Here is a 22931-nt window from a genome sequence, read left to right on the forward strand (position 1 = left end):
AAAAAAGGCTGAGCAACATTTGTATGGGGGCTGTTCACCTTTGGAAAGATGGCGTCCACAATGCTGAATTTTCTCTCTCACACACACACAGTCCAAAATGACACACACACACCTGTCCAAGCCAGGCCACGGCAGGACCCCCTTCCCCTCCAGGAACTTACAGGTTCAAAGACGGCCGGCTCTCCCTTCTCTCCTTTGTAGCCTCTGGCTCCTCGGACGGCCTGGGGGAAGCAGACATGTAGCCGCACAGAGGGGGCCAGTCAACAGAATGGCGCCACGGGCTTAAACACCCCCAACCCCAGCCCCTGGGTGCAAAAAGTGGGGGGGGTGTCCACACCCGAGGGGGTTCACAGAAGCAGTTCAGTGTGGGCGGGGAGAGGAGGGGCTCTCTGGGGAAAAGGAACCGCCTGCAATCGACTGGGAAGGGCCCTCCAAAGGCGATCCAGCCCAACCCTCGGCCATGCCGTCCCGGCAAAGCGGGCAGCTTAGCGACATAAGCAACATAAGCCAAGCATATGTTGGTGAGCAGCTGCTAAAAGGGTCGGAAAGGACTGAGATTCCCACATTGCAGAGGGTTGGACTAGATGACCCTGGGGGTCCCCGATTCCAATTCCGTGATTCTATGCTCATCTAAAAAGGGGAATGGCCGGCTCGCCGCTGAAAGGTGGGGCAGGAGGGGAGTCAAGCTGCTGTTTGTTTTTCATGGAAGCAAACAGCGAGGGCCGGAGCCGCAGGCGAACAAAAAGGGATCTGTTGTCAAAATGGAGTGAGAATGAAGGGGGGGGGCAGCACGTAAATAAACCAGCTGGAGGAAACTCAGAGTAAATCTGTAGTAAGGTCTGAGTAGGGCCTTGAGTAAAAGTGGAAAAGGGGTAAATACATGAGCTCTGGCGGAGAACATTTTTCAGGCGCCTGAGTAGTAGACAAGGTTCATCCTACTCAGAGTAAACCCACTGGAATAGATGGATGTGACTCCCTTCAATGGCTCTACTCTGAGTAGAATTTAGCTGGCTAAAAGCCTATGTGTTCATTTAAAAAAAAGGGGGGGGCAGGTTGCCCCTATTCCTTCTAAATTTAGATAGAAATTAACCCTTATGTATCCTGGGTCTTTTTTTATTTCATAAAATTTATACACCGCTTGTGACCAGTGAGCCTCTGAATCCCACAACTCTTTCCGCAAAATTCTGCACATGAAGATTCGGAGGTTGAAAGGGGTGTGAGGTTCGGGGCCAGGGTGTGGGGAAGAAGGGAAAGGGGCTGCCTTCCAAGATGGCAGCGTGGACTGACAGTTACCATGTCCCGTTTGGGGGCTTTCGGCCTCCCCCCAAACTGGTAACTGAGTTCCAGCACTTGCACCATGCCAGGGAAGGGGAGACTGTCTGCAGAAATGGCCCTGCAGTGCGATGACATCATAGGGCACGTGATGACATCGCAGAACAGGGAGGAAGCTTCCCTCCTGCCATTGCCGCAGCCGCGACCCAGGAAAAGATGGCAGCCCATTTCTATGTAGACTGTGTTGCAGGACATGTCAACAAGGAAGGAAATGACATCACAGGAAATGACATCGCCACACAGAGAAATGGCATCACGGGAAGTGAGTTGCACACATGGCTGGACAGCTTGAAATAATAACTAAAGAGGAACTTCAAAAAAGAGTGCAGCAGAAAATGACAAACAACCCAAACAGGCAGCATGACAAAACATCCAGCACCTGGCAACAGCAGGAAATGATGTCATCAGACAAAGAGGAGGGTCATAGGAAGTGGGAAGGGTTGCGAACGGAACAGGAAGTGCTTCCGCCACCTGGTGGTGAACAGGGGCAAAGGCAGGAGGAAGTGGCGACTTCAAAACAGGAAGGGGTGCGCAGGCAGCAGGAAATGGGCATCCTCAAACAGGAAGTGACACCAGCAAACCGAATCCACAGCCACATGCCCACCAGGAACTGCAAACCAAAGCTGTCGGGAAAGAAGGAGTGTCGTGGCGGAGAACCAAAAGTGGAGGAAACAGAAATGGGTTGCGGATAAAACACCGAAACAAGAGCAAGAGGCCAAGGCCGAAACCATTCCGTAAGCAAACCCCGGGCAAGAGGAAGTGACATCACAGACAAGCACGACCAACAGGAAGTAGACCCAACAGGACAGGAAGGCGCGGCAAAGAACGCCCGAGGGCCTCCAGGGAGGGGGCAGCACCCCACTTACGCCTCCGCTGTGGGGGGTCTCGGCCGAGAGCACAGGCCCCAGCTCCGACGGCTCGGCCCCCTCGCCATAGCTCCTATAGGCGTACTCGTACTCCAGCCCCACGCCGGGGACCTCCTCTTCGGTGAACGCCTCTTCCTCAGCGGGACGTGGGCTGGGCGCTTCCTCCTGGCCCCCGGGCAGGGTGGAAACCCACGGATACGTTAGGTGGGGTGGCAAACGGGGCTGGTGCCCACCCACCCATGGGTCATTCTTGGGGGGTGTCTCCTGCCCCACCAGCCTGCCAGAGAAGCAGCAAGGGGGCAGAGGAAGCTGCGGCAGGGGTCCACCCATTGCCTTGGGACTACAACTCCCATCATGCCTTTCCAGAATTTCAGGCCCAGGGAGTCTTCCCTGGCCCTACCTGCTCTCAAAGCCCCTGAGCTCAGAGAGCTCCTCCCCTCACCTGTTAATCCACCCTGCTCTTCCTGAGAACCCAGGAGTCCGGGGCCTCAAGCCCATTGGGTCTCTCCTTCCCACAGAACCCAGGAGTCCTGGCTCCTCTCTTGCGGACCCTGCACTGCCCACCCACCCAACCAGGGAGCGAACGCCCTTCCGTCTCAGGTTGGCCCGCCAGGACGCGGGTGCTAGAGGCACATTTACCTCTCCCCGTGGCGACGAGGCAACAGGTAGGGACGCCTCCTGTGTGGGGCCCTCTTCCCAATAGGTCTCTTCCGCCTCAGGGGGCAAGGTGTAGTCAAGGTACTCATGGGCCCCCCAGGGCTCCTCTGTGGGGAGCAGGCCCACGTCCTTGAGAGGGGGTGGTGGCAGCAGCGGAGGAAAGAGTCACGAGCCGGGGAGGGGAAGAGGAAAGCAACACAGTGTGTGAGGTTGGGTATGTACGGAAGGAGGAGGAGCAGAGTTGGCATGTTGAGGAAGGAAAGGAAGGATGTGTTGATGGAGGGGCAGAGAAGATGCCCAAGAGAGGGGGGGACACGGTCGTCACATTGTGGGGTGAACGGAGAAGTAGGAGAGGGAGAGGATGGGTTGAAAAAGGAAACAGGCCAGAAAGGGAAAAGGAGGGAGAGGGAAAAAAATGCAGACATGGTTAGTTCATCCAAACTTCTCCTCTCGAGTCCTGGGAGGAAGGAGAAGGAGATGGCCGTGGGTTGGTCTGGATGACCCTGTGGGGTCCCGTCCCAAACTCAGCAATTCTGCAAGGAGCATTCCTCCTTATCCCGGATCATTTTCCCCCGGGGAGACAAATGGATCTCGGGGAGCAGAATCTCACCCCCCACCTGCAAGCCGGACAAGGATGCCAGCAATTTGGGGGGTCTGGCAGGTGTCCATTTGGGGGAAAGGGAAAGCACAAGAGAAGTCCGAACTTAGGCTAGGGCCCCCTGGCACGGATGTGGGTCTCATTTCCCGGGAGGTTGAGGGAAAGTCAAATCTCAATCCGTCCGCACACCCCCCAAGAGAGGGTGGGGAGCCCTTCCGAAGTTTCGGGGGCCCTTTCTCTTGCGGCCCCCCCAACGGCCCAGCATGCAGGACGTGGTACGGTTAACACAGAGACACGTGGAGGTGGGGAGACGCAGACAGACACACAGGCAGACGAGGGGGCAGTGGGATGGTTTTAGGGGGCCAGAGCAGCCAGCTTTGCCCGGATCCCAGGGTTGGGGGGGCCAGGCGGCACCCTGCACCCCCTCCCCTGTGGCTCTACCTGCTGGTAGCCGTTCCCCGGCTTCCGGGCTCCGACGGCGCCAGCATGGGCCTGGCCCCCCGATTTGCCCGGGGTTTTTTTCGTGGTCGCCTTGGCGCTGCCGGCCTTCCCGCCGGACTTCCCGTTGCCGGGGTACTTGGAGCCGTTTTTGGGGCCGGTCTTGGCGGCGTAGGCGGGTGCCGTGCTGGCGAGCTGGCGTTTCTGGGGCTGCTTCGGCTTCGGTTTGGGCTTGGCGGGGGGCTTCCCCTTGGCCGGTTTCTGGCAGCGGCGAGGAGGGCGGCGAGGACAAACGACAACAGAGGGCGGGGTGATGAAGATGGCGATGGAGGAGGAAGAGGGGAGGAGCAGGAAGCAAAAGCAAATGAGAAACATGGTGGCCAAACCCTAAACCGTGGTTAATCCCAACCACCGTCAGCGGAAGAGCTTCGTAAACTGCGGTTTGAAGCTGCCCTCTCCACTAAGCATAGTTGCCTCCAAGGTGGGAGAAGCGGGGTTTGCCCCCCGGGTTTGGAAAACACAGCAACACGGCTTCACCAAACACAGGAGAAAAAACTTCTGAGCTGCTTCTTGTGGCCAAATTGGGGCAGAGTGTGCTCTCCACACACTAAACTATGGTTTAGTGTTTCTCCTGAACCAGCCCACTTCCAAGTAAATACTCACAGCCTTCCAGTAGCATAGGAACTACAGAAGGATATTTCTTATTATGATGATTTGATTTGATTTTGTTGGTTCCGAATGAATTCAGTCCACAGCCTAGAGCTCCACAGATTTCTGCAGAAAACCCACCCATAAGATTGTGGTTTTCCTCACTGCAACTAGCCCACCGATTCCACATTGCCCCAGGTGCTCCCTCATGTTCAGGTTTCAGCCACGGCCGCGCTGCACCATGGGGTCTGCTGTTTCCAATGGACTACGTCAGATATGATGCAGCGCAACCGCGAGTGAACTCCACCATTCATTGCAGCATTTAATAATAATAATAATAATAATAATAATGTTTGCCTGCAACTCAGCTATTATCTACCCAAGGATGGTCATGATCCTGCCAATCTCCACCAATGGCTATTTCCCAACCCACACTCCCCCAATCTGCCTGGATAAATCCCCAGACTCTACTGTATCCTTGGCTGTTCATCTCTGGACGAAACTAGCGGCGGGGGGGGGGGGCAGGTTTGCCCCCCAAGTTGCTAAATTAAAGGCAAGGCAATGCATAGACATTGATAAATGGACGGATGGATGGACTGATGGACAGGTGGACAAGACAGACAGGTGGAATATTCCACAACCACATGACAAGGACAAGACTCGGGTACGAGGACGGACGGACGGACGGATGGACATTTCTTGGGAGGAGCACCGCAGCGCCACTCCCTTTACCTGCTCACTGGCTCCCCCCAGAGGCGCGGAGGAGAGAGGGCCCAATCCGCCCTCGCTAGGCCCGTAATAGTAGGGGTAGGCGTCATAGTCCTGCAGGTCCTCACCAAAGTACTGAGGGAGAGCAAGAGAAGCGGTTTCTTCAAAAACAGAACAAAAAAACCATAAACGGCTGCAGAGATTCGCCAGTCCCGGGGGGGGGGGCAGAAGGCCAAACCCCCCCAGCGGTTGAGAACCGTTCCCACAGATGGGTGCAGGGTGCTCCTAAAAATGAGGGGTGCAATATTGGGGGCTTTGAGCTCCCTGAAGACACTCTCCTCTCTTTTTTAACTCCAAAAATTACTGGATTGGGGAAGTGGCAAGGGTTTTCCTGCGCCCCAGCCTTTCGAAACACCAGCAAGGGGGGGGGCGTTTTTCCTGAGGATTCAGTGGCACTGATCATCCCCACCCCCCACCCCGAAAAGCAAACAAGGGAGGGAAAATTAATCCTAAGAAACTGCAAAAAGGAAAAGGAAAAAAAACGATTTGAGAGGGAATCCAGTTTTTACCCGCTTCCAGACTGATAATTCACCAGGCCTGCAAAGCTGATCTGTCAATTAGTTGGTTAAATTGATCAACTTAAAAACCTTTGGCTGGATTAACCAAGCTGCTTAAAAATGCAGGTGGTAGAAACTGGAGCCTCTTTCACCAAGGGGGGGCGCGAGGGATTATTTTTCACTCTGCATATGCAGATTTAATCAGTCAGTTAAAATGCAGCAGGTGGCTAATGGAATAAGATTTCTTTGATCAAATGGCAGCCTCACCACCTGAAATGTTCCCAAAAGTTCATAGAATTGCAGTTTTGGAAGGAACCCTAAGAGTCCAGCCCTTCAATGAAGGGATCACAGCTCAAGTTGTCAACGGACAACAATGTGCTCAAATTGGTGTGTGAGAGAGTTTTTGCCCTTTCACCACTACGAGGAGGGGAGCTCATTGCTAGTCCTCCAAAATAGTAAAGGGACCCCTGACCATTAGGTCCAGTCGTGACCGACTCTGGGGTTGCGGCACTCATCTTGCTTTATTAGCCGAGGGAGCCGGCGTACAGCTTCTGGGTCATGTGGCCAGCATGACTAAGCCGCTTCTGGCGAACCAGAGCAGCGCACGGAAACGCCGTTTACCTTCCCACTGGAGCGATACCTATTTATCTACTTGCACAGGTGTGCTTTTGAACTGCTAGGTTGGCAGGAGCTGGGACTGAGCAACAGGAGCTCACCCCATCACGGGGATTTGAACCGCTGACCTTCTGATCGACAAGTCCTAGACTGTGGTTTAACCCACAGCGCCACCTTGGACACAAATACCAATATGTAAAAACGTTCTCAATAATCGCCCCAAGTTAGCAACCTGCTTCCCCTTCAGGTGCAACATGGACACAATCCTGCACTCCAGATCCACCGGCAAAAGGGGGTGTTAGGAACTGCCAGGAGGCGAAATTGCAGTGCCAGCGAGAACAGTAAAACACCCCAGAGCCTTCAGCTGTGCTTCCTGCATTGAAGCGGGTTGGGCTAGATGACCGCAGAGGGTCCCTTCCGACTCCGCAATTCCATCTTTGGGCTGGCCAAAAGGGGAGCCTGGCCTTGCTCTGAAACAAGGAATCAACGAAACGCCCTGAGTCAGAACGAAGGTGGAAAATTCCCCGAAGAAGGAAGACGTGAGGCGGATTTTCGCTCCGGTTGACCTTAAGAATCTGGCACGTGGAAAAGGTGTTTCCTTTGCGTCATCGCTGTCTGCAAAATAGTTTCCTTTCCCTCTCCTGGCACAGTCCGGGCAGATTTAGCGTCCTAGGAAGCTGTTCTGTACAGAGTTGGACCCTCGTCCGCACAGATCCGTCTCTCCCAGAGGTCAGGCGGGGGTCTCTCTGAAGGCCCAACCTTGAACCAGGAGCCTTTGGGCATCGCTGTCAATGTTTCCCTTTTTTTAAGGGAAATTCTCTTATTTTGAATAGGATTCCTCGCAAGAAAGGGGAAAAGTTGACAGCTATGCCTTTGGGATTGGTTAGAAGCATGTCGCCACTTCCCCACCTGTCTGTCCTCAACAACAACCGCCCTCCCAGGAGGGCAGGTGAAGGTTCAGACTGTGTTTCGAACACAGAACCGCCTCCTGGCTTCCTCCTCCCAGAAGCAAACAGACTTTCCCCCAACTCCCACTGCCCAGCAAGGATGCTGAGGAGGTGGAAGGGGGGTGGGACGTGGACCCCTTTCCTGGAACCCGGCTCCTCCGCCCCCCTCACCTCACCTCAGGTCTGCTGGGGTTCCTCTGGGCCTCCTGCGCTTGGGGCTTCTGGGCGGCCTTCACGTCGCAGTCGGGGCTGAAGTCTTCGCAGAAGTCGTAGGCTGCTTGGGGGCTGGAGGAGATGAGCAGCTGCTGGATGTCACCCTGCGGGGAGTAAGCCAAAGGAAGAGGTTGAAGAGCCCGGCACCCGCAGGCCGAAGTAGCAGCGGGAGAGAGCGGAGAAGGCCGCCCACCTCGAAGACCTCCTCGTCCAGGATGCGGGTTCCAAAGACGGTGATGCCGCGCGTGTCGATGGCCGGCTGGTTGCCGCGGTGCAAAGGGCGGGTCACTTTCTTCTTGCAGTCCAGGATCAAGGTCACCTGCTTCTTGCTGACGCTCAGAGCCACCCGGTGCCACCTGGATAGAGGGGGGGGGGGAATCGCAGAGTCACAGAACTGCATAATAATGGAGTAATAATGCCAGTTCCACGTGGATAAGAAGGGCCGATATTCAGCGTGGCGCCACCTACAGTTTGGGACTCCCTCGACTTTATTGAAATGCACCACTGGCAGAATGGGAGGATGATAAAATAATAAAATTATTATTATTATTCTGGGAAATCCTCCCTTCAGATGTCAAGGAGATAAGTAACAATACACCTTTAGGCGACACCTGAACTTAGGCAGCCCTGTACAGGGGAGATTTTAATGTTTGGTGTTTTATTATGTTTTTTAAAAAATATTTTAGTTTTTACCAACCACCAAAACACAAACAGTGAAACCCCCCAGGCAGCTGATACATTGGGTATACAATATTCAATAATATACATATTCAATAACAACATAGTCAAATTAACCATATGTACACTTCTATATACCTTAACAATCCTCCTTCCACAAGGTTTATTTATTTCTCACTGACCTTAAACCTTTTCATTCATTCTATGTATCTTCACAGTTGTCAGAGCTGCCCTAGGTCCCAGCTCACAAAGGACCAACGCCAGTTCGTTGTTATATAAAACAGTCTTTATTGAAGCTCAGTTTCGCTTTCACAGCCACGGCGCGCAGCTCTACGTCTCAAACTCTAGACCGCCGAAGCTCCGTCTGAGTCTCCTCCCCCCAGACACCAGTTTAAGACTCTAGCCTTGCTCCACCTCTTCCCTTGTTCTTTCCTCCTCTGGGTCCGCCTGTCTGCTGGGGTTTTGCCCTTCCTAGACTCTTCTGACGCTGAGTCCCCTGAGTCTTCCCCCTCCCTCCGGCGGGCTTTAGGACCTGGTTCCCAATCCGGGTTTTCTGCTGTCCCGCGCGCCTGTACATTCGAACTTGGCGCGCGCGCCCAGCCGGCCACCTTCCTCCTGACCGTTACACTGCTCCTGTCACTGCTTCCCCCTTCGGGGAGGCTAGCTGGATCTGACCTCCCCTCCGTTCCCCCACTCTCCGATAGAGGCGTGGTCAGCCCTGACTCCTCTTCCCTCCCTGCTGGAGGAGACGCTGGCTCTGACCCATGGGACTCTTCCCCCCCACTACGCTCTGGTGGGGAAGCTGGTCCTGATCTTCCGCTGCTGCTTTGGGAGTCCCCGCTGGCCCCTTGCTTCTGGTGCGTCCCCCCTGGGACCCCCCTTGCCCTGACCATCGGCGCCCCCTTCTGGGAATCTTCTGATTCGCTGGAGAGGCTCATGGAATCTCTCGGGTCACTGTCATTCTCCCCTCCGCTGCCCTCAGATTCTTCCCCTTCGCTCTCCATTTCCTCTCTCCCCTGTGCCTCTGCTCCTGAGCCCCTGACAACAGTTAAAGGTAAATGTACCCCTGCCCGTACGGGCCAGTCTTGACAGACTCTAGGGTTGTGCGCTCATCTCACTCTAGAGGCCGGGAGCCAGCGCTGTCCGGAGACACTTCCGGGTCACGTGGCCAGCGTGACGAAGCTGCTCTGGCGAGCCTGCACCAGCGCAGCACACGGAAACGCCGTTTACCTTCCCGCTAGTAAACGGTCCCTATTTATCTACTTGCACTTAAGAGTGCTTTCGAACTGCTAGTTGGGCAGGAGCCGGGACTGAACGACGGGAGCTCACCCCGCCACGGGGATTCGAACCACCGACCATACGATCGGCAAGTCCTAGGCGCTGAGGTTTTACCCACAGCGCCACCCGCGCCCCTTTCTTCACAGTTAGGTATTCTAAAATTATAATATTATTCAGTTTTTTCCTCCATTGGTTCACCCCTAGCTCTTCTGCATTCTCCAGTTACTCGCTATAACCTGTCTGGCTGCAGTGACCATCAATTTTACCCGTTTGCATTCCTCTTTTGTTTTTTAACTCAGTACTACTCAGGGTGATAAGAACCATTAGGTGTTTTATTATGTTTTTGTGTGTGCTGGAATCCGCCCAGAGTGGCTGGGGAAACTCAGTCCGATGGGACGGGGTACAAATAATGAAATTATTATTAAATTATGCTGCGGCCATGAGCAGGTCCAACGGACAAGAAGGCGGTTTCTGCCCAGGTTGTAGAGGAAAGGAGCCCATCTAGGAGAAGGAAAACTCTGGTCCTAAATCTCCACTGCCTTGCGGGATATTTTCGGGAGAAAACAAGGCTCGGGAGCAAACCCTACACAATTCCAGCGTGGAGTCTCCCATAGCCCGGGTGGGAGATTCACCCTGGGAGTTGTAGTATGGAAACGCACGCCATTGCCTCTCGAGACAGGTGCCAACCACGCATCGTGGAATAAAGTCTGACCGACAGAGAATTAGGCGTGAGCCTCTATACTACAACTCGCAGGGTGAATCTCCCACCCGGGTTATGGTTCGAAGGTGCCGAGTGGGGCCTACAAATTTATTTCACCTTGTATTTCTCAGAATTTACCATATTTTTCGCTCCATAAAATGCACTTTTTTCTTCCTAAAAAGTAAGGGGAAATGTCTGTGCATCTTATGGAGTGAATGTGTGGTCGCTGGAGCCGAATTGCCCAGGGGAGAAAAGCAGATCATGCTTCTTCTTTTTTTGAAAGAGGGAAGTGGGTGTTGAAACAAAGCCGCTGATCATTTGCCGATCGGGGAGAGAGATAAGGGACGCTAGAGATAAAGGAGGCTGCCTGGGAGGGGGGAGGTAAAAGCCCATGGATCCTCAGGATTTTTACATTGGGTCACCCCAAATTCACCCCAAATTCACCATCAGATCACATAGCATGTCCATGGCTACAGCCTGAACCAAAAAAATCACGCACCCACTGTTGCGTGGGGCCGCAATGGTGCAAAAATGTGGTTACAAAGCACAGATCCACATGGATCCTCAGGATTTTTGCATTGGGCTACCCCAAACCGTCAGATCACATGTCTGTGGCCACAGCATGAACCACAAAAATCATACATCCACTGTTTCGTTCAGAATATTTTTTTCTTGTTTTCCTGCTCTAAAAACTAGGTGCGTGTTATGGTCAGGTGCGTGTTATGGAGCGAAAAATATGGTATATGCTGCTTGGTGGTAAAGAGAAGATGAAAAAAAATGTTAACAAGAAGAACGGAGCGATGGAGCTATCAGGAAAACACAGCTAAGAATGAACAACTATATTGAACCTTCAAAAAATAATTTGAGTCAACTGATAAACTAAAAACCAGATGAGAACACCTGCCAACATTGGTCTACGTGGAAACACAGGAAGACGCTTCCCAAGGAGTCCCTCTGGATCAGTATTGTCTACACAGACTGGCAGCAGCTCTTTCAGGGAGGGTTGGACTAGATCAGTGTTTCCAAACCTTGGGCCTCCAGCTGTTTTTGGACTACAACTCCCATCATCCCTAGCTAGCAAGACCAGTGGTCAGGGATGATGGGAATTGTAGTTCAAAAACAGCTAGAGGCCCAAGGTTGGGAAACACTGGACTAGATGATCCTTGAGGTTCTTTCCTACGCTACGATTCCCCCCAAACAAAACCGTTCTTAGCAGGGGCCGAAAAGAGTCCAGCGAAGGCACCTGCTCAATGTCGACGGGCAGAGAGTCGCAACATGTGGGTCTCTAAAGATCGGTTTCTTGCAAATGTGTCAGGATATTTCACGAATTAGAAATAAAGAACTCGTAACACATCCGATAACCGCGGGGGGCAAGAACGACCATTGCCAGGACACGGAAATCATTGCAGTGACTGACTCCGGACCAGAGGCATAGGGCAATCTGGCAAAAAACATTGCTGGAAAAACTGACACAGAAATTTCAGGTTGAGCAAGAGCCCAATGGTTTGTATAAAGCACAAATCTTAATTATTATTTTTCTTTCCCCCGCCTCTTGCTTATGTATAAACTCCTGTAGACCATAGTTGCTGCTGGTGCAGTATATAGATATATTTATTTGTGGCCAACAACCCAGGCAATAGATGTTACTTCGCATTATATTTGGTGTTTGTTAAAATTGTGGTGCTTTTCTCATACACACTTTGGCGAATTCTGTTGGTGTATTTGGACACGATCCTCTGAGTTTTTGTTTCATTTTTGTTTTTTATATTCTGTAATTGTCATGTGTTGTATGTGTTAATCACAATATCAAAGGATCGTGGAATGACCGAGTTGGAGAGGGCCCCTTAAGGGTCATCCAGCCCAACCCCGGGCCATGCGGGAATCGCACCAGGGATCATGACAAAGCACAGGCCTTCCCCCTGCAGTGGGGCGATGGAGGGGGCAGAGAAGGAAGCCGGAAGGGGAGGGCACTCACTTGCCGTCGGCCAGGTTGACCCCTCGGAAGATGGGGTAGTCCTCTGGGGCAGGGCGCCCGCTCTGGTCCTCATAGAGGAAGACGGGGGAGCGGCCCAGCTCCACGCCCAGCTGCTGGGTGCCATGCTGGTTGTAGATGGAGAGCAGGAACGCCTGGAGTCCGGATTTGGGCTTCACCAGGGCCATGATGGAGAAATCCTCTGGGAATTTGCCTGGGGGGGGGAGAGGGGAGGGTTTAAGGAGGGCTCCGCAGCACCTACTAAACCCCACAAAAGGGATGGTTTTGGAGTCTCCCCACATAATAAGAATGAAATAAAAAAATTAAGGTCTTATATAATAAATGTTCATAAATGTACAAAGGAAGCACGTACATAGATATGGGGACCACATGTCTGGAGCAGCCCAGGAAGACCGCCCTGAAACCATTTTTTGACTCCCAAGCTGACCAAATGTTTTCTCTGCAAGGAGGGAGGAGGTGAAAAGAAAACCTTCCTTGTTACAGGAATTGAGTATTCACCATTTCAAAGGGTGACAGACTACCAGGAAAGGCAATCAGATCAGGCATTATCAGATAACCTGCCAGACAGGCGATAAACAACGCACTCAGATTTCTGCTGTAGACCGCCTTTTCTGTGATGTAGGTATGATGTATGGAGGGGTGGTCTTGAGCTCCAGGGCAGGGAATTTAAAATGTCTATATAAGGGCGGGCACACCTTTGTTTGGGGTTCCTCCTCCCTCCTGCATGTGGGGAGTGAGGACCCTGTTGCAACAGATCAATAAAGATCAGGCTTACAAGCTGCTTTGCTTCTCAATATTCTCTGGTTGGCCTCTGTCATTCTCTCCAACCGATGGAGAACCCACAAAGGACTCTAAAAGGGGTCTTGTGTCCCCCATAAGGGAATGAGGGCAGATTTTCGTTTATTACAATAATAATAATAATAACTTTTATTATTTATACTTTGCCCACCTGGCTGGGTCTAAGCTACGAGAAGCATTGGCACATTTAAAGTACAGCGGTCCCTTGGTTCTCAAACGCCTTGGTACTCAAACAACTTGGAATCCAAACACTGCGAACCAAAAGTAAGTGTTGCCTCCTGGGCTAAATTGTGGGGGAGTGATGGGAACTCGCCCCCCCACAACACACACACTCTTCGCTTGCGTACCTGGGAAAAGCTGCCGGGTGGGGGCGCTGATCTGCGCCTGCCTTGATATCCGGTAGGCCACGTCGGGCCCCGATCCTGAGCGCCTCTTGGGGCAGAAGCCCGTGGTCTTGCGGACGCCCTCGGGCTGGTTCTGCAGCTGCAACACTTTCAAGACGTCCACCGGTTCGGCTGCAGGAGGGAAGAGAGGGGAAATGTGGGGGTTACACAACTGGCCTGCCTGCCGCCCCCCCTCACCCCATGCAGAGCCTTCCCGCTGCTCTAAAGTTGCCAACTTTTCCCCCTGGCCCTGCTCCTCTGCTTTCAGGAGAGCCTGCTGGCCCGGTCCAAATATCCCACTCCCGCTCATCTTGCTGCTTTTGGCCAAACTGGCACAGGAGCAGAGCCAGTCGGGAAAGGTGGCAACCCTGCGCGGCTCAGCCAAGCGGGGAGGGTCGGGAGGGAAAGGTGAAGCGAATCTGATTTAACATCCAAGGACAAAGTTTTCACAGGCTCCGCACAGCCGCCGCCTCCTCATTCACACGGTCGTGCCTGACGCGCTCTAACCACTGAACCACGCTACCTCACAAACCCACACGGTCCAGTCCTCGACCCTCCCAGTTTCGCTGCCCCCTCAGCGTGCCACAGAGGGGGTCCCCCGTGGAACAACACCCTCCCCCCTCTAAATGTGGGGCCCTCCAAGAGGCTGCATGGAAACAGAAAGAGGGCTGGCATCTCAGGTGTGCCCAAAGCAATCGGCATTCCGATCTCCTCTCTCCGGGCCGTGAAAAAGGGGTCTTTGTTTGGCGCTGGGAGGTGGATCCCGGCCAGGCGGACGCCGGGCACACGCCAGCGAGGAAAGAGGGAAGTGGAGGGAGGAGGAAACGCAGCGGACAGGCAGCTGCACGCGCCACGCAAGAGGCCGCAGGGTGTGTGCCTTGTAATCTCAGATAAAGCATCCAACCTCTGCTTAAAAACCTCCAAGGAGAGTCACACCTGCCCTCCCCAGAGCTGCCAGGTGGAGGCACTGCCATCCCAGAATTTGGGCCCCTGCAGAAGTGCTGCCTGCTCGAAATCCACATGCATGAAGGCGGAGCGGGGCCTTCAACGCAAGACCCGTTCCGTATTTGTGAGAACCGGGTCTTTATTTCAGTGTGGCAGCACCAACGCACTTTGGAACTCCCTGCCACTTGACAGCCGGCAGGCAGATTATTTTGCTTAGACCAGACTGACTCGGTGATTTAGAGAGCTGATGTGAATACATCACCGTGGAATATCTTTCACAAATCAGTATAGCTTAGTCAGTAGAGCACAGCTCTCTCAATTTCAGGGTGGTGGGTTCGAGTCCTACTTGGGGTGCAAGATTCCTCCACTGCAGGGGGTTGGACTAAATGGCCAACTCTATTATTCTTTTCAAGCTTCCTATGATTATTAGGATTATTATTATCTTGCCATTTTATCCTTTTATCCGTAGGTGAGATTACAGAACCAGCCACTGGGCACAAACCGCCTTCTCCGCTGTGGCCACTTAGTTTTAGGGAAAGGGCCACGAAGAACATGTTTTAAAATTGCCACCCCAGCTCTGCCCATCATGAGCCAACAGTGTGACGCGGCAGCTAAAAAAGCCAATGCAATTCTGGGCCTCATCAATAGGAGTCTAGCATCTAGATCAAGGGAAGTAATAGTGCCACTGTATTCTGCTCTGGTCAGACCTCACCTGGAGTACTGTGTCCAGTTCTGGGCACCACAGTTCAAGAAGGACACTGACAAACTGGAATGTGAAGACATCTGAAGGCATCCCTGTTTAGGGAAACTTTTAATGTTTCATGCATTACGGTATTTTAATATTTTGTTGGAAGCTGCCCAGAGTGGCTGGGGAAGCCCAGCCAGATGGGCGGGGTATAAATAATAAATTATTATTGCTGTTAGTGTGTCCTTTGGTTTTGTTATACACACACACACACACACACACACACCATTCCCAACAATCATATAACATAATTTCTCCTCTTATACAACGTTTTGGACTTCCATCAACCACATCTGAAGTTTTTTCAGACTTTTATCACTTAATCTACATTCCTTAAATTCCTTATTACTTTCAATTATCCCTAACTAACAATTCTCTTCATAACCTTCTCTGCAATATTCCGCATAGTCCTCCTTACAAGACGTCTTGCAATCCTACTAGCGTAATCTGTTTATTACAATGGCTTTTCAAATAGTTCAGATATTTATTCCAGTCCTCTGAGAATCTCTGGTGCCGCAGGTGCCCTTTGGAGTGCAATGGGGCTTGCTCCCAGGTAAGTGGGGTTGGCCTTGTAAGGCCGGTAAGAAGCTGTTTTCCACGTGAGGGCCGCCGTCCTTTCGAGGCAACCTTTCAAGGGCTGGTGGTGGTGGTGGGCGAGGCCAGAGGCAAAAGTGGGTGGAGCAACAGCTGTACATGTGGCCCTTTGTACAGTAAGTTAGTTTTCTGCATTCTCTCTCTGTCTTTCACCCAGTCAAGGAAGATATTTAGTGCACAACATAAAAACGCAAGAAATTTCTGCCGGATTAAGCCAGTGGCCCATCTGGTTCTCACAGCGGCCGACCACATGCCCCCCCCCCAACGAGAAACCCACAAAAACGAGTCTTCCAATCATTCTCATTGTACTGTTTATACTGTCGTCGTTTCCCCAGCACAGTTTTATATTCTTTAATATTTTTATCAGAAGTCTTTTTTATTTACCTGGTTATTAAGATTAAGGTTTTTTATGCATGTAAATGCTTTTTCCTCTTTCTTTTTTTCTGTATTTTCTTCTTTTCTTTTTTCTTGATTCTTTTTTCTTTAATTTTATTTTTGTAGTATGAGATTGTAAATTCTTTGTATATGTGTGTAATTTAAATTAATAAAGATTATATATATATATATATATATATAGAGAGAGAGAGAGAGAGAGAGAGAGAGAGAAACCCACAAGCAGGATTCGAACCCAAGGACCCTCTGCCCGGCTGCGGTTTCTGGGATCCAGAAGCATTGCTACCCTGGACTGTGGAGCCAGAGCACAGCCCCCTTGGTTAGCAGCCATCCATAGTCTTCTCTAGTGGCAGCAGGTTCCATAGGCTAACACTGTTCTGCGTGAACAAGGCCTTTCAGCTTCACGGGGTGTGGGTGAGTTTCAGCATCACGAGAGCCGGGCAAGGTTTCATGAGCTCTGGACGTGCTTTGAAGGTACCCGGCCTGAGGACAAATCTGCCAGCTGCCAAAAGCCCTGGCATGGCCTGTATTTATTTACTGGGAGGCAGCCTCTGAACTCCTGGCTGCTCTCTGGAAACAAAAAGCTTCCTTTTTCTCAATGGAGAAGCCAAAGCAGAACCCAGGGATGCCTTGGAGCAGGAAGAATCTCCAAATATTGCAGCAGTCTAACCGTGAAGGTGGACGGCAGGTCACCCACATCACTCTCTTTATCTCTGGCAGTAAGATTGTCTTCCATAAACGCAGCCTTAACAAGGAGTGACTGTGGAGGCCAATTCTGGATCCCCACGTCCTTCCACAGTGGGGACACTGGTTTGCAGGCAGGAGTTGATTTGCCAAGCGTGCCTTCCTCTTAGCACGTTTCTCCCTTGTGTCCTGAGTTTGAGTGTCTTCAAAGCCCATGATGCCTTTGGTAAAGGCTGTTCTCCAACTGGAGCCCTCGCAGGCCAGTGTTTATCAGTTCTTGGTGTTTATACTATATTTTGTTAGATTTGCCTTGAGACAGTCTTTAAACCTCTTTTGTTGACCACCAGCATTACGCTTTCCATTTATAGTTCAGAATAGAGTACAGTGGTACCTCGGGTTAAGAACTTAATTCGTTCCGGAGGTCCGTTCTTAACCCGAAACTGTTCTTAACCTGAAGCACCACTTTAGCTAATGGGGCCTCCTGCTGCCGCCACACGATTTCTGTTCTCATCCTGAAGCAAAGTTCTTAACTCAAGGTACTATTTCTGGGTTTGCGGAGTCTGTAACCTGAAGCATCTGTGACCCAAGGTACCACTGTAGTTGCTTTGGAAGATCATCAGGCATCTGCACAACATGACCAGTCCAACGAAGTTGATGTTGAAGAATCGTTGTTTCCACACTGGTGATCTTTGCTTCATCCAGTACACTGATTTTAGTTCGCCTGTCTTGTAAGTGATGTGTAAGATTTTCCAGAGACACCGTTGATGGAATCTTTCGAGGAGTTGGAGATGGCGTTTATAAGTGGTCCATGTTTCACAAGCATATAGTAAGGTTGGTAGTGACCTTTGCTTCTTCCAGTACATCCAGACAGGGGCTGAGCCCCCAAGAGGCCCAGGCTCACCCCCAGATCACTAGCAGGCTCCTTCCTCCCTTTGGCCAAGCAACAGAGATGAACCCCCCGCCAACATCGCCTCTGTCTTGTCTGGATGGATCTCCGGTTTCCTGGCCCTCATCCAGTCCCTTGCCAAGGTCAGGAACCAGTTCAGCTTATCCTCCGCCTCCCCTGCTTGTGTGGGCAATGCAGACTTGTAGAATGAGGGCGCTGGAAGGGGTCCCGAGGAGTCATCTAGTCTAGCCCTCAGCAGTCACAATGGAATTTTTTAATATTTAATGCTGTATTTTTTTAACACTCGATTGGGAGCCACCCAGAGTGGCTGGGGAAACTCAGCCAGATGGGCGGGGCATAAATAATAATAATAATAATAAATTATTATTATTATTATTATTATTATTATTATTATTATTATTATCACCATTATCCCTGACAGGGGCCATCCATCTCTATGTCATCTGTGCGTGGATGACAGTGCATCCCCAAACTGCAGAAGACCCCTGCCCAGGGGGAGCTGTGTAGAGAAGGTGCAATCCTGCGGAACTCCAGCCCACAGGATCCTAATATCAAAACATCCTCAAAACGCCACCTTCTGGAGCTGACTGCAAAAAGAGACACACAGCCTCACTCCTAACCCAGACAGAGGCTCCAGATTCCAGAAGGGCATCTTGGCTGATGGCATGGAAAGTCGCTGAGAGGTGATGATGATGATGATGCAGGGTGGGTGGGTGCAATCATCCTAGTGCTGAATCCAGGTCTAAATGGGCCCTCCTCCAAGATCCCAGATCTGTGTGTCTGGATCCCAGCACAGATGTTCTAGGATCTAGTGGGGCCGTCAATTAAGCAATTCTTAAACTGCTGTGAGATTAAGCCCTGCTTGTGTGACAGGTGTTATTTATTATTTATTATAATAAATAAATAATAAACATTATAATAATAAATAATAAAATTATTATTATTATTATTATTATTATTATTATTATTATTATTATTATTATTATTATTATGGCTACACTAGATTGTAATCATGAGTTGAGAGGCAGCGTATTTTGCTATAAACCTGCTCTAAGGCAGCCTCCGCCCACCTGACGGAGGACTACAATTCCCAACACAGGATAAGTGGGGGGGGGGCAAAGCCGCTGCGGGCCTAGTGGTTAGAGTGCTGGACTAGGACCCGGGAGACCCAAGTTCAAATCCCCACGCGGCCACGCAGCTCCCTGTCTCGCAACCTCTGCTACCCCCTTGGGCTGTTGTTGTGGAGAATAAACGCTGGGTGAGAGAAAGGCATGTGAGCTGCTTAAAGGGGGGGAGGTGGAATGTGAGCGCAATAAATTAATAAACCTCTCTGGGATCCCTGCATTGCAGGGGTTGGACTAGATGACTCTTGGGGTCCCTTCCAACGTTACATAAAATGAATACGTGCCCCCCACCCCCGTCCAGAACTTGACCCGCCGACTGCTGTCATTCCCACGCGCTGTTATTTTTCTTTCCTGGAAATATATTTCGCCGCCCTCTTCTGTGCCTCCTATCCTGAACTTTTCCCACTAACACCACTGCCCCCGACAGCCCCAGCTTTCTGGGGGGCGCCGGCTTGGCAAAGTCTGTTCTTTCAGCCGGGGGGGGGGGGCGTCCGCAGCAGAGTCGAGCCGGCAGATCTGCGCGCAAAGACGCAGCGCGCGATCCGGGGGCCTATTTGTCTCTGCACTGGCCCGCCGTCGGTTTTGTGCGCGCTCCCCGTCCCGCATCTGGCCAAGCCATCATCCCCCGGCGTGTGCCTCCCCCCCCCACTCCCCCCCCCCCAGCTCCTGATGGCTTCCCCAGACTTGTTATTGTTCCGAGGGAAATCCGAGCCGACGCCTTTGGGTGCCAACTGGAGGGGAGGGCGGGGTGGCTGGGGGGAGCGGCTGGGCGCGAAGCTGACCGCTGAGAGAGACGGGGGGTGCAGCAGAGGGCGCGGGGGCGCGGGTGGGGTGGGACACACACCCACACCCCACGCCTTCTCGTCTCTCCACCTCTCCAACTCGTCTTGTCGCAGGAGGCAACTCCCAAACAAATATTTTAGGGGCAGAAGGGGGCCGAAGTAAATGGGAATCGCCGTTCAAAAGGTGTGCAGGCATCACGTCATGTGAGCGATTAGGGGAGCGGGGCTTACCTGTCCCGTCCGTCCGTCCCCCCCCCCATATTTTATTCAAGTTGGCATCCCTGTCCCGGGGTGGGGGTCGTCCTGCTGCGACAGAGGGGTGAGAAGAGGGCATACAAGAGGCGCCCCCATCCCTCTCTGCTCGTCGCCTGTTTGAGCCTCCACACCTCTCAGTCCTGGGGGGGGGGGCGCCTTGCAGGTTATATGCAACGTCCATTTTTTTACAGCGTCAGGAAACGTTCGCCAAACTTCCCCTCCGCGCTGCACACAGGTCCCTCAGTAGCAGTTAGAATCACAGAATTATAGAATTGGAAGGGACCCCGAGGGGTCATCTAGTCCAACCCCCTGCAAGGTAGGGATCTTTTGCCCAAGGTGGGTCTCGAACCCGCGAACCTGAGATTGAGACCCTGGAGGTCCGCTGACTGAGCTATTTTGCTGTTTTTCGTTATTCTTCGATTCTTGTTCAAACTTGCACCCAGGAGTCGGACTGGATGATCCTTATCCCTACATAGAATCCTGGAAATGTATAGAATTGGTCACACCAGTGGTCATCTAGCCCAGCCCCCAGAGTCACAGGTAAGAAATCCTCAAGAGGCGTCTTTCCAAACTCTCTATTTCTAGGATCAATTTCCCTGTCCGGGAGTTGTGGGTTCCCTGCACGCTTCTCCCCCACCCACCCACCCAAATTTCATCAACACAACATCCCTGTGAGGCGGGTGAGAGGCTGAGGAGGACAGGAAGTCCACCCACTGATAATAATAATAATAATAATAATAATAATAATAATAATAATAATAATAAATATTTGTACACAGCCCATCTGACGGGGTTGCATGAAACTTGTCACAGCTCCGCTCTCTTCACGGCTCTCCTGGCGCTCCAGGTTCTGCCCAGCTTTTTTGGGGGGGGGGTCCAGCACATGCATGTGATGTCACGTGGCGGGGCGATGCTTGTACTATTGTGACCCAAGAAAATCCTTAATTAAAGCAATAACAAGAGCAACAATAATAATTGAGAATATTGAGGCCGACTGACCCCCCTCCTTGAAATATTGGGGGGCACCCCCTGGGAGTAGGGGAGCTTGTTGCAGCAGGAGAGGGAGACCCCCGTGCCTCTTCCCCAGCCTGACTCCTCTCTGCCTCTTGGTCTCCTCCTCTCCAGCTTCAGCTTCTGCTGCTGGGTCTGGACTTCTCTCTGCCACCAGCTCTCCCCTCTCACTAAGCCCTGTTGCCTCTTCCACTTCCAGCATCTCCTCTTCCCACCACCAATCTCTGGGCTCTGAGCCTTCTTCCCCTTTGGGGTTCCCCAGCTGGTGCCCCCCCCCCCCGCCATTCCTCTGTGTCCAAGCAGTGCCTGACACACAAACCCTCCAACATTTCTCCAAGGAAAACAGGGATGTCCAAAGGGGGACATTCCAGGATCGGATCAGAAGCCAGGATGGCGTCTGTAACTCCGGGGCTGTTCCTGGAAATTGAGTACACATGGAAGGTCTGAGTGGAATATAAGATGATGATGGTGATGACGGTGATGATTACTTTAATTAATTAACTGTACTGCCCTATACCCACAGGCAGATCATTTGTTGTTGTTGTTTAGTCATGTTCGACTCTTCGTGACCCCCTGGACCAGAGCACGCCAGGCACTCCTGTCTTCCACTGCCTCCTGCAGTTTGGTCAGGCTCATGTTTGTAGCTTCTAGAACACTGTCCCACTATCTCTTCCTCTGTCGCCCCCTTCTCCTTGTGCCCTCAATCTTTCCCAACATCAAGGTCTTTTCCAGGGAGTCTTCTCTTCTCATGAGCTTCAGAATCTGTCCTTCCAGTGAGCACTCAGGGCTGATTTCCTTAAGAATGGATACGTTTGATCTTCTTGCAGTCCATGGGACTCTCAAGAGTCTCCTCCAGCACCATAATTCAAAAGCATCAATTCTTCGGCGATCAGCCTTCTTGATGGTCCAGCTCTCACTTCCATACATCACTACTGGGAAAACCATGGCTTTAACTCTACGGACCTTTGTTGGCAAGGTGACGTCTCTACTTCTCAAGATGCTGTCTAGGTTTGTCATTGCTTTTCTCCCAAGGAGCAGGCGTCTTTTAATTTCATGACTGCTGTCACCATCTGCAGTGATCATGGAGCCCAAGGAAGTAAAATCTCTCACTGCCTCCATTTCTTCCCCTTCTATTTGCCAGGAGGTGATGGGCCCAGTGGCCATGATCTTCGTTTTTTTGATGTTGAGCTTCAGACCATATTTTGCACTCTCCTCTTTCACCCTCATTAAAAGGTTCTTTAATTCCTTCTCACTTTCTGCCATCAAGGTTGTGTCATCTGCATATCTGACAGGAGTGCCTGGCGTGCTCTGGTCCATGGGGTCACGAAGAGTAGGACACGACTAAACGACTAAACAACAACAATGAATTTTTGGAAGGGAGCCCAATGGTCATCTAGTCCAACCCCTCTGCAATGCAGAAACACAAACAATGGAGTAGCTTTGAATAGAGCTTGAGGTGACCTCATCACCTCAGTGCTCCACCATAGCATGTAAAAAAGTGCGCCCTCAGGCCTGGACCCTCTGCATGGCCACGCGAAGGAAGACCTATGGAGCTTCAATCGGTGTGAACACACGCACATATGGAAAGGGGGTGTTCTGCAGCATAATGTTGCAGCGCAGAGTCCTCAGGCGGTGCATTCAACAACACCCTGTCCCCTGGTTTCCCTTCCAGGTCCCTGACCCACTCCTGAGCAGCCAGTTGCAAAATGCTCAGTCCTCTTGGGGCAGGGTTACCAGACGTCCCCGGTTCCCGGGGACAGTCCCCGGACTTGCAAAATCTGTCCCTGGAAAACATGGCAGCCTGGAGCCAGCCTGGCAGCACAGTTGGCTCTGGCTGGCTTCAGGAGCTGCTCACTGCCTTGGCGCCTGCCATTTTTCCTCGCCAGAAGTCCCCATATGATGTGTCCTGTGTTTTGTTGTTGTTGTTTAGTTGTTTAGTCGTGTCCGACTCTTCGTGACCCCATGGACCAGAGCACGCCAGGCACCTCTGTCCTCCACTACTTCCCGCAGTTTGGTCAAACTCATGCTGGTAGCCTCGAGAACACTGTCCAACCATCTCGTCCTCTGTCGTCCCCTTCTCCT

At 51.9% G+C, this 22931-nt stretch overlaps 1 protein-coding gene across 1 annotated transcript in view; it reads right to left on the reverse strand.

Annotated features, from left to right (window-relative positions):
• COL11A2 (collagen type XI alpha 2 chain) overlaps positions 1–22931 on the reverse strand; it is a 103513-nt gene that overhangs the window by 66451 nt on the left and 14131 nt on the right. The window contains exons 2-9 of the mRNA XM_077923418.1: positions 13374–13541; positions 12211–12421; positions 7773–7935; positions 7543–7683; positions 3895–4152; positions 2838–2984; positions 2199–2363; positions 162–221 (exon numbers count right to left, since the gene is read on the reverse strand). Of these exons, the coding sequence (XP_077779544.1) occupies positions 162–221; positions 2199–2363; positions 2838–2984; positions 3895–4152; positions 7543–7683; positions 7773–7935; positions 12211–12421; positions 13374–13541 (1313 nt within the window). The remainder of the gene's footprint in view (positions 1–161; positions 222–2198; positions 2364–2837; positions 2985–3894; positions 4153–7542; positions 7684–7772; positions 7936–12210; positions 12422–13373; positions 13542–22931) is intronic.

This window comes from Podarcis muralis, chromosome 2 (genome assembly GCF_964188315.1).
Source record: "Podarcis muralis chromosome 2, rPodMur119.hap1.1, whole genome shotgun sequence".
Taxonomy (NCBI): Eukaryota; Metazoa; Chordata; class Lepidosauria; order Squamata; family Lacertidae; genus Podarcis; species Podarcis muralis.